Raw genomic sequence first — 12,336 nt, 5'->3', positions numbered from 1 at the left:
GTGATGGCTTCTCTCAGGCTGGTGGTGGTGCATATGTAAGCAAACATTGATATTAAGGCTCCAACATTTCTATCTATTTACTATGTTACATAGTTTTAACTGTTTACTATATCTGTTTATTTACAGTTGGGCCTGTACATAGTAAATAGATGTATATATATAGTATAAATAGTTTTATGATGATATAGGGCTATTGTGTGCGCAATTGCTAGATTTGACAGCACAACAGTGAGCCAATTGAAAGTCATAGTGTTTAACAGAAGTCACCACTGACAGTTTATCATCATGTAGGTTCATGAACATGAGTTTCTTGTCATTTCTTGTATAACATAAGATTTTCTGGTCATTCCTGGTGCAAGTGTTGACATTGAATGCTTGTTTTCTGCTCACTGTCATGTGCTATAGGTCCTTAAAGGCCTCAACAATCACAGAGGCTGCTCACAGTTGAGTAAAACTCCATCAAAAGATGGGACCAAAAAAAACTATATAAACTTTATATAAACTGTTTATATGACATATAGATAACTGTTTACTATATACTATTTATTTACACCTCAGCAGTGTAAATAGTATAAATAGTTGGAGCCTTAATTGATATGTATATACTGTAGAGATGAATTAAATGTGATTCCCGGCTCAGCTTGCGCGTTGCTCCGAGCAAGGGGTCCGCCGCGCACGCGCGGCACTTCTCGAGTTCAACATATATGTTCGCATAGGATCCGAGGCTCAGTGTCAACAATCAATCTTCTATCATATAAGATGTATCATAGAAGCTGATGCGTGAAGTGTTGCTTAATGCGACACCCAGTCCCATTTGGATGATCAAACTTCGATGTGTTCGCTACAGCTCATCTCAGGCATGGGTGAGCCTGGAGCAAGGCGCTCGCCACCGCGGCGACCGCGGCGAAGGGGCCATCGGAACTTCGGTGAATGCGTCCTTCCGACGTGAGCGAGACGTACGTTGACCGAACCTTCTTCATCTATGGACAACTGACTGCCTAATGACTTGACAGTTGGCGCGTACTATCTGCCAGCCGACCGGCTCAACCCACACCGGCATATAAGGTACAGCAGCATATAGTGACTGTAGAAGGACCTCCAAATGCGCATTTTGCTTTCGTGCGAGGCGTGGCTTTCCTCAACGGCTGCCATCCTGGGCGGGTCTCGGTCGGTTCAACGTTTCCAGGGCTCAAGCCGCTCGTTCTTTCCCTCCATCGTTCCATCTCCTGTATGTTGAATCCTCATGAAGTCTAAGCTGAATTTCTTTCGCGTCCATCTCCTCCTCTTGTGAGTAATGTGCCCCAACGGCCAGAAGTAGTGCTTACCAGACTGCTTGCAGCATACTGATGCCCTTCGTTCTGGCCTCAATATTCTATGCGTCCAATGGAAGGTACAAGATCAAGTTCATAGATGCGCTTTTTGTCTGTGTCAGTGCTGCCACGGGGACGGGCCTCGTCACTTTCGACCTGAGTAGCACAACGGCGTGGCAGCAGGCTATCCTTGTAATGCTAGAACTCTTCGGCAATCAAGTAAGCAAACGATTGCATATATCAGCTCATCTGTAGCATTAATTAATCTAGGTATTCGTGTCATGGGTCGTTGTCCTGGTCAGGAGGTAGCTAATCTTCTCAATAAATGATGATAAATGGTCTGACTGTGGTATGAATCAGGCTGTACTTCCTCGAGCATCTGGGCCACATTGTCGCTGCTGAGCAGGAGAGGGATTCGACGCAACGTGATTCAACGAGCATGGATGCGAGGCCAACACTAAATGCATTCCTGCACAATGGTCTGCGGGAGCTAGGGGCACGCCGACTATCTCAGCGAACTCAACGATCAATTTCTCCTGCTAAACGACCGAAGGTGGCCGCACATAGCGTTTCGAACAAGTTGCATGCCGGGATGATCCGCCGTGTCGATGTCGCTCCCCATCGCATCGACCCGCTGGGTCGACGTACGACTTCGTCGGATGGTGATTGCAGCTCTAACTATGAGGCCCCACGAGAGTCCAGCGCCAACTCTCTGCATTCGCTCCAACTGAGCAACAGGCGGATGAGTCTCGCTCAGCAGCTCTCTCCTGTGCCTGAAGAGGGTGACTACTTCGGCGGATTTCCTGGACCGTTCGAAATGGTGTCGCGAGCTGTGCGTTTCGCATTCCCGCGGCTTCATCGCAGGCTCTGGACGAGTGTAACTATGCCAAGAACGGAGACCTTGATCCCTCGTAATGCCGGACAAAATGCACGCGGTGCTCCTGGCCCACCGACGCGCGTAGTGCCGTATCTGTCTTTTCGGGCGATCGTCGGTAGGAATTCAGCGTTCCGCAATTTGACTGCATACGAGATCGAAGAGCTCGGAGGAATCGAATACCGTGCGCTGAGCGCCCTTCTGTGGATCGTGCCGTTGGTAAGGATGCTGCCAAGGATCGACCAAATTGCTGTTGTACTGACGTATTCTTAGTACTATTTCGGATTACTCGCGATCTCATTTACAGTGATCGCCCCATATATGTGTATGCCACGTTGGCGACTTTGGTTCTTGCCTTTCGAACAGCATCGCAAGATCAACCCAATCTGGTGATCCTTTCATGATTCTTAATTGGATCTTCGGGTCTCACAAGTTTGGTAGGTTCTCCGCTTTCCAAGTGGTAGGAGCATGGGCAAACACGGGCATGTCTCTAGTCGATCAGAACATGACACCTTTCCGTACTGCATATCCAATGATCATCTTTCTTGTCATTTGCGTCCTCGCCGGTAATACATTCTTTGTAGGTGCCTTTATCTGACACAGTCACAGTCTTCTCTGACGGTTTATCTCCAGCCCATTTTGTGAGTGCAAAGGATGTATTCAGATAAGGTCCGAGCTAACCCTCAGAGCAGTTTGCGCATTTTGATGTGAGAAAGACCTCATTTCCTATCCATCTGCTATATGTTTGCAGACTCTGATGCCACCACATCATTAGTTGGATCCTCATGACATTCTTACCGCATCAGTCTCGCACAAAGGAAACCCTGCAATTCCTTCTAGACCACCCGCGTCGCTGTTTCATATACCTGTTTCCTTCCAATCAGACTCGGCTGCTTTTCGCCATGCAATTCACCATGGAGTGGGTCATGATCGTTCATTATACCATAGTCGCACACCCTCAAACTTTGAGTTGACAGCTCGTTAGCGTGGTCGTTTGACCTCCTGCTCAATGTAGGCGATCCTGCATTCGACGGAATTCCAGTTGGTGTCCGGGTAATCAACGCCGTCCTCGCTGCCGCAGGCGTGCGAAATGCAGGCTTTCAATCCATTGCTGTTTCGACATTCGTCCCCGCCGTCCAGTAAGTGAAAAGTTAAACGAGTATGCGGAGAGTTTGTCTCATCTGCGTACTAGGGTGCTATACGTTATCCTGATGTATATCGCCCTTTTTCCTATAGTCCTCAGGTTTGTACTACAACCTACATGCATCTCTGCTTGTTGTGAATTGAATTTCTCACAGTGTTCGCTCTACCAACGTCTATGAGGAACGATCCCTGGGTATCTACCGATCGAAAGACGAGGAACAGGAATCTGATTATCTGGATCGCCCGCTTATGGGCGTGGAGTCCCGCGTGGCCATCTGGGGAAAGTATCTAGCCCGCCATGCTCGCAGGCAACTGTCAATTGGTGAGTTCGTTTCGTACACACCAGACTTGAGCTATTTCGCTCAAGCGCATGACAGATATGTGGTGGCTGGCGTTGTCGTTGTTTGTACTCTGCATAATCGAGGTAGGATGATACGTCTTTCGTACTGTGTTACAATCAGGTTTCTGATGCGTTGCCTGTGTAACTGAAGCGAGAACCGTTGATGAATACGAGCGACTCATCGTGGTTCAATATCTTTGCATTGAGTGAGTGTTGTCAGTCCTGGTTTCATAATGCTTATTCATCTATTATGTACTGCAGTTTTTGAGCTAGTCTCTGCCTTCGGAACAGTTGGTCTTTCTCTCGGCATTCCCAACGTTAGTCTTTCATACCCCACACTTAACCACAAACACAAAACTAACGACGTGACACACCCAGGAGAATTACTGCTTCTCAGGAGCCCTCCATACACCGTCTAAGCTTATCCTGTGCGCGGTTATGATCCGTGGCAGACATCGTAGTTTGCCTGTCGCGCTAGACCGGTCTATACTACTGCCGCGCGAGTTTCTGAGGCAAGAGACTCCTCCACTGGACGAGGACGGCGGAAAAGAAGGAGAACAAAGTATCGAGGATGGACAGCATGGAGATGCCGAGACAGAGAAGCAGGCGGGAAAGCCTGATTCAGTGGAAGATGTCCAAACAGACGAGACAATGTACGCGACGAGGCCGTGCTTGCGGATCGCAGTGTGAGATCCCGGATACACGAGAGCGTTCTCACATTCAGTACGCGAATCATGTTGTTTTGGTTTAATGCATAGTACATTCGCGTAGGATCTCAGGCTCTGTAGGCTCCATCGATGACACAAATGACTGCATACTTTTGTCGCGTTTCTATCTGGACGACTCTGCTGCTGTTTTCATTTCCCTCTAGTACGAGGCATTGAATTCCCTCAGTGGATGAGAGCACCTTCCAATCGTCAGTTGCGCCTAGCGCGGACTCTCACGTCAATGGACCGCGTGGCACTATATATAGTACCTCTTCGCAAACAGCGCCTTCAAGCTGTACCGCTCGGATGAAATTCGCACTAAAAGTTCATGTTGGATCAATGTGTTTGTGTACTTCGAACAAGCATCGCAGGCTGTAACTTGAGCCCCAGTCAAAATCAGGTCTGCGCGGAGCGGGGGATAGCGTGGTGCAGCGGATCGTGAGAGTCCAGGGGCCCGTAGGGTGTGGTGGAACGGGGGACGTCCGCGTGAGCGTCGCCGATTGTCTTGGCACGTCATGCGCACGCATTGGTGCGATGCCGACGCGTCAATGACACTTGTACATATAAGAGCGGCAGCGTTGAGGCGCATCCGTGTCAACGTGTCGATGTCGTCGCGTCTCGTCGTATACATATCACAATACGAATATCTCGGACTTCCATACGCTCGCCATACAGCATACATATATAGGAGTGTCGGGGACATCTTCATGCACTTCCCATCTTTCTCTCCTACCGCCACGATCACCCTGGATCCTTCCTCCCACTATTGTTCTCTCCCTCCAAGTCACTGTCTCCCCACCTTTTGCCATGCACAAGTAAGTGGGCATGCTGTCATCTATTCACGAGTGCCAGATGCCAACAGTACTCACAGAACTCCAATGTGTCCTATTAGATGACAGTGTGGAGTGGGTCCCTGGAGAACAGGTGAGCTACCTTTCAGCTGCATCTGTGCTCTGTTGCTCATGACGAAAATGACAGATGCTTCTTTTGAATGCCTTATCATGCGACTGGCTCTGCTGGAGGATGGCTCACGAGAAGAATGTCTGAGGGCATAGATGGGAGGGTAGATATATGCACCTACAAAATGGCTTGTCATGCAATCCGCTGCACAAGCTTGTACAAGTAGTCGAAGATATATATATTTATTCACTTAATGGCGCAACATCAAAGATATATCATGGTCGACGGAGAGAGTGGCCAAACGGGGCCACACGTCGCACTCAGTTTGCTTCCAGTAGCCCCGATGGGCTTGTCTTTGCCCCGCTAAATGGTCTAAATTTTTCGCTCCAGGTAAGGGATAGCGGGGCGTGTCAAAGTGCTTAGTGCTCCACATGTGACGTTCTCGCTCACTCACCCCCGCTCCGCGCAGACCCGATTTTGACTGGGCTTGAGCGCTTGGGTCACCGTTTTATAGTACCAGTACTTGTCGTGACCACCCCTTGCTGATGTAGTGCACAGGTGTTAGCTACTAATGGCGTGACCGTGGATCTCGGAGATATCCATTGGATCAACGACTGCTCATTTTCGGTGGTGGTACTATCACTGGCCCACTAATGCAATTTTTTCAGAGTGTCGCGTCCTATTCTGCTGTCAGTGAGCAGACCCCCTCGGAGATTTTATTCTTAGAAATACTGGGGTCTTGAGAACACTGAGAAATATTTGTGAGTGAACAGGATGTGAAGTAAGGCTCCAACATTTCTATCTATTTACTATGTTACATAGTTTTAACTGTTTACTATATCTGTTTATTTACAGTTGGGCCTGTACATAGTAAATAGATGTATATATATAGTATAAATAGTTTTATGATGATATAGGGCTATTGTGTGCGCAATTGCTAGATTTGACAGCACAACAGTGAGCCAATTGAAAGTCATAGTGTTTAACAGAAGTCACCACTGACAGTTTATCATCATGTAGGTTCATGAACATGAGTTTCTTGTCATTTCTTGTATAACATAAGATTTTCTGGTCATTCCTGGTGCAAGTGTTGACATTGAATGCTTGTTTTCTGCTCACTGTCATGTGCTACAGGTCCTTAAAGGCCTCAACAATCACAGAGGCTGCTCACAGTTGAGTAAAACTCCATCAAAAGATGGGACCAAAAAAAACTATATAAACTTTATATAAACTGTTTATATGACATATAGATAACTGTTTACTATATACTATTTATTTACACCTCAGCAGTGTAAATAGTATAAATAGTTGGAGCCTTAATGTGAAGTTGATGAATTCGAGGATGACTTCCGGTTGCAACACCAATGCAATTATCAAGAATCATCAGCCACCGTGTGAGAACATCTTCATTTTGACAGTCCGATCCGGCACCACTGAAAATGGATGTTCTCCGATGCAGCTCCGCCATTCTCAGCTCGAATGGACCTTCTAAACCTTCCTTATTTGGGTATGATTCTCGTTCTGGCAGCCACTCACACCTGGACCTCACGTGCATATTCCTCTCACGATCATCGCTACCAGGTCTTCCAACAGCTCAGAGTCTATCTTGCCATCAGAGGAGCTGGATTTGCCATCGAGGATCTTGTCGACTTCGACCATACCAACGTCGAATTCAACATGACCCATCCAAACCATGATAAACCATCTCATCGAGAGAGTGAATGACGTCCACGAAGTCCACCTCCTGGACGACTTCAGATCAACTCGACGACAGCCATATCTAACCCCTTGCCCCAGCGGGTTAATCAGAATTCTGTATCTGTTTCCATTCCAAACGGACAGACCAAAGGTCACACTAGAGGACGACATCGATATCGACCTAGACGGAACATGGGGAACGTTCATGCGAATGAATTACCCAATGTTCCTAATGGAGGAACTCCACCTGCCCCGGCTAGGGTCAGATCGATGCTGGACTATCCTAACAGCCATTTACGCCGGCCTTCCAGTGGGAATCCTCCCACCGTCGTATGCTCTAGATCATCCGCTACACTTTGATATCTTACCGGCAGCACTCTCATTCGCTCTGGATGCATTCAGTGTCATACACAGTACCATATCAAGGACAATGACAATATCAGCGGAAGAACGCACGGGGATGGTGAATATTTAAATCACGGACTGATACAAAGAAGAGGAACGACTGCTCGAAGGTATAAGTAGCAGTCCTCCTTTTTCTCTACTGGACCATCACCTCCTCCTACTTGAGTGGGAACTTTATGAGGAAATCTATCCTTGGGATAAAGAGAATTTCCCCGCTCTACCACCTCCATGTCACAGATTTTCACCACAAAGTCTGCACGTGACTTTTCTCACACCACAGATCACATGCTTCACCAATATCTCACACCACTCAGCCACAGACGTGACACGTAGAGATCAGGTGATGGTCCACATCACATGTTATGGTCCAGATCCGTGGATGATATGGTCGGACCTGTCTATTCCAGGATACAATAGAGGCACCCATTTGGGAACAAAGGGAACAAGGACTATTGTTATGCATCGGCCTTCTGCTTCCTATTAGTTTAGCCAGAAGCCTAGATAGGTACGATGTTCACACCGGAGAACAAAAGGGAAACCAAGATAGGCATGATGTGCACACGCATTACTGCGGCAACCATCGATCTTCCCACTTATTGTTCTGCTTCCGGACATCCTATTGTTTCATGTATGGCCATTAGCTTATACCCGTAGATAGGTAGCTTAGATAAGATAGCCCGCTATATGTGTAGATAAGACCAGCCATGTAGAGGACGAAACTTCAGATTGTTTCTCCTCGTCTACTACCGTAGCACCCTACTGAGCTTACCAGCTCCATCATATATCTCTTACCCTTTTCTGCGTCAGCCACCTCGACTAGTAAGTCTCAGGCTCTTGCGCCACATAGGGTTCAGGGGGATTCCTTGGGACCAGGGGGATCAGGGCGGCACGTTCCACATGACTGTCCCTTTTTAGTCTTTTTGATCTCTTGTCCGGTGTTGCTGTGACATTAGAAACAATCTGACATTTTCTGTGCCCCTGCTTAGTGTTTAACACAAGCGGCTGCGTATTTTCAGCGCAAGCAGTTTCAGCCATAGCGCGCGGCTTTTTTGACATACATTCCAACCTGACTTCTACCAGGCGTAAGCCTCAGCAAGACACTGAGCAGCCCAAGGCAGCAAAGCACAAGGCCACCAAGGCAGAAGATCCTTACGCTGGCTACAAATGCCTCGAGACCAACAAGGAGCGAGGAAGACTTCTCACTCTAGCATCCTTAGGTGCATCCTCTACAGACAGGCAGCATGCAGCAGCCAGGGTAGTTGACACTACACATATCAGAGTCCAAGGCATCATCCGCCAGCCTCGCAGTCACACCCCCCCACTCAAATGCTACAAGCCCAGGAAAGGACATCTCACTACAGGCAGTCGAAAGCCAAGACCACCCCCAGAGATCATCACCTCCAACACCGTTCCCTCCATCATTGTTGCTCCACAGCCAGTGCAACCTCTTCCCAACTTTGTTAAAGTCAACACACACGCACAATCCATTCGCCCTCTTCCATCCAAAATCAGGCCCACCATCCACATCGAAACACTCAAGAAGCAGGTCTCAGCCACCCGCTTCAGACTGCAACTGATATTGGGAGCGTTCTGGGAGAGAATTGATCAGGATAAACGAAAGAAGGTACAACTCCTTGCATCGGAGTTAGCCAAAGTTTGCGCAGACCTCTACACGGGAACTCATGAATACACCTTCATCGACAAACAGGTCATCAACACGTGTTGCCTAGAGATAGGCAGGATCAACTTCAAGGAGATAGGGAAGCAGCAGAGGTTAGACGAGATTGTCAGGGAGATTGGGAAGGTCAAGGACAAGCAGTACCTAGGCTTTATTTTCTATTAGTTTACACATCTTTACATCACTATGGAAGAAGCTGATCGTGCATACACATCCATGTTCAGGCAGTGAATGGATGACATTCTTCACACAAATGTCAAGCCAGCACACGACAGAAGCACCTCACGTGCCTCACAGCGCAACTCACCTGAACCTGGGCTAGGACCCCAGGATTCTGCATCACAAGTCGGAGGACCTGCATCCCTGACACCATCACTCCTCCCCGCTTATGTTTCTCCCACCTGGGAGTTTGAAGGGAATCAATATGAGCATCTAGAAGATGCACTCAGACAGTCCGCCCCCAGCGAAGTCCCGTATCATATCCGTGAATGGGTAATTGTCGCAATGAAGCTCACAATCGGCACTGAGGTCACCAAGGTCTACAACGTGCTCGGCAACAAAATGTACGAGCATAAGAGGGCCTTCGAGTCAACCATCAAAAATAACAAGAGCGAGCACCGACTCAAGGAGGCCGTCCTCCAGACAGAAATCGGAAAACTCAAGGATAGGATCCTCGCGCAAGATGCGCATATGACAGTTTTAAATGACGAACTCTCAGGGACCCAGGCAGCAATGCTGGATATAGGCAAGGAAATGATGGAGATCAAGTCAGCTAACACCAAGCTGCGACATGAGCTAGCTTTGCTCAAAGCAAGCGGCGTCACTATGATGCAAGGTCAAACATCCGGTATGGTCCACTCGAACAAGCCATGCATCAAAATAGCTGAACCTCCACACTACTCAGGCAAAGGAAGTCTGGAGGACTGGCTCCAACAACTTGGTATATGGATGCAGTGGAACGAGATCAACGACGACGAGCACAAGATTACCACGGCACTACTGCACTTGGAAGGCAGAGCATTCACCTACATGTCTGAATACACAACCAGGGCAGCAGCATGGCAGGCACTTGGCACATGGGAAGACTTTGTCGACATTCTCAAAGTAAACTACAGGACCCTCGACCCGGACAAGGATGCACAGCAGCATTTGAAGGAGATCTGTAGCAAGACGTATCCCACCATGGTATCCTTCGCAGAACAGTTCCGTCAATGGGCCACTAAGACCAACTTAGGGCACACCGCACTCATCAGTTACATCGCTGAACATCGAAGCAAGGATGTACGACAGGCAATGGTCACACGAGATAGCCTAGGCATCGCAGACCCAATCACATGGCCGGAGTACCTCGACCTTTGCCTACAACTTGAGTCCAAGTTCAGAGCCGACAAGGCAGGACAGCACAGAACGGTAACAATGTCAACATCATCATCACCACGAGCCCCAAAGGACCCCAACGCAATGGTCGTGGATCGAGTATCCACACTCACTAAGGAGCAAGAAGGATGGCTGGAAAAGAAGCTGTGTGTACGATGTGGAAAACACCCCTTCGTCTTTGTACAGCGATGCCCAGACCCCAAGTACAAGGGCAAATTTGAAATGCCAAAGTGGGGTCAGGCAACCAGGGCAATATCAACAACAGCATCATCCACCAGTTCCAACAAAAGCATGGCAAGGGAGGAAGCAGTCCATGCCTTCCTTGCCAGCTATGACGTGAAGGAAAAAGAGGCAGAACCGGCACCAGCCGTCGAAGCGGCTAGGATCACAGAGATAGAAGATGATGAGGATTTTCTTTGGCAGGTTCTCTGAGGTCTGGCCAGAGTTTCCATAGACAATGTAACAGTACCTACTCGATCTCGCATGTACCAGTATCAGATTTTTTATACATTGCATCTACTGGTTCGTCAAAACATGCGATCGATTTACCTGTTCACCTCAAACAGGGAGTAAGGGAAGTCCAGACTGAGGCACTCCTTGATTCAGGAGCATATTCTTGCTACATCAACCCACGGCTGGTTGATCAGTTGAATCTCGCTACGATCTCACTTGAGAAAGAGATCAGGGTTTATAACGCAGATGCATCTCACAACAAGGGTGGAACCATTAAGAAAAGGGTTCTTCTAAGTATAACTATCAGAAACCACACAAGCAGACAAAGTCTTCTGGTCACCGATATAGGTCACAAAGACATTATACTAGGCATGAGTTTCCTCAAGGAGCATAATCCCAAAGTGGATTGGGGAAAACTCACAGTCGATTTCACCCGGTGCCCACACAGATGCACACCCTCACAGGTAGCAATCCAGGAGGAGGACCTGGAAGACACAAACATCCCCCACATCGAAGACCTGATGGAGTTCATCAGTTCCCAGGAGTTAGGATAACTGGAACGACATGGACAGCTTCATTAGATGGGTGTCATTATCAGAAGACCCTGATGCACAAGCTGTAGCATCGCTCATTATGGGTCTTGACACCAAAAGGAATCAGGATAGAGCACCGCAAAAAGGAGAACAGGACAAAGACTACTGGTCAGCCTATGTCCCCAAACACTTCCACGAGTATGGCGATGTGTTCTCCAAGAAGCAGTCGGAACGAATGCTCACAAGAAAGCCCTACGATCATCCAATCGAACTTGTTCCAGAGGCATCGTTACCATGCCCAGCAAAGTTATATCCTATGAACTTACAGGAAAGAAATTTGCTCGATACGTGGATAGACCAAGAGTTGGCCAAAGGTTACATCAAGAGATCAAGGAGTCCAACCGCAGCACCCGTCTTCTTCATCAAAAAGAAAGACAGATCCCTAAGGCTCGTACAAGACTACAGGAACCTCAATGCAGTCACAAAGAAGAACAAGTTCCCAATTCCACGCATTTCTGACCTCATCGACAGACTCTCACATGCTAGCATATTTACGAAGCTTGATCTGAGATGGGGGTTCAACAACATAAGGATTAGGGAAGGAGACGAAGAAAAAGCCACCTTCATCACACATCGTGGCCTCTTCGAACCCACCGTAATGTACTTCAGTTTCTGCAACGCCCCCAGCACCTTCCAAACAATGATGAATACAGTCCTCGAAGACTTAATTCGCACTGGAAAGGTGGTAGTCTACTTAGACGACATCCTCATATTTACGGACGATCTCAAAGAACACCGACAACTAGTAAAAGCAGTTCTACAGCGCCTCCGGGACAATGACTTATATGCCAAACCGGAAAAATGCTTCTTTGAACAATCCTCAATTGAGTATCTTGGCATGATCATCAGCAAGAACTC

The 12,336-nt window shown here is 47.9% G+C and overlaps 1 protein-coding gene across 1 annotated transcript; it reads left to right on the top strand.

Annotated features, from left to right (window-relative positions):
- The first annotated feature begins 835 nt into the window (after window positions 1–835).
- On the top strand, window positions 836–4,559 carry LAESUDRAFT_670519 (TrkH-domain-containing protein). The gene is made up of 17 exons (XM_040905436.1): window positions 836–956; window positions 1,014–1,287; window positions 1,340–1,529; window positions 1,581–1,615; window positions 1,671–2,403; window positions 2,458–2,573; window positions 2,626–2,764; window positions 2,818–2,825; window positions 2,877–2,891; window positions 2,960–3,103; window positions 3,162–3,323; window positions 3,377–3,427; window positions 3,483–3,649; window positions 3,705–3,751; window positions 3,819–3,873; window positions 3,929–3,984; window positions 4,046–4,559. The coding sequence occupies exons 2-17, from the start codon at window positions 1,244–1,246 to the stop codon at window positions 4,355–4,357; spliced, it is 2,274 nt and encodes a 757-aa protein (XP_040769830.1). The 5' UTR covers window positions 836–956; window positions 1,014–1,243; the 3' UTR covers window positions 4,358–4,559.
- Window positions 4,560–12,336: the final 7,777 nt, after the last annotated feature.

The sequence above is a fragment of the Laetiporus sulphureus genome (genome assembly GCF_001632365.1).
Source record: "Laetiporus sulphureus 93-53 unplaced genomic scaffold LAESUscaffold_2, whole genome shotgun sequence".
NCBI lineage: Eukaryota > Fungi > Basidiomycota > Agaricomycetes > Polyporales > Laetiporaceae > Laetiporus > Laetiporus sulphureus.
The sequence above is the reverse complement of the archived record's forward strand: the minus strand, read 5'-3'. Positions and strand labels throughout refer to the sequence as shown.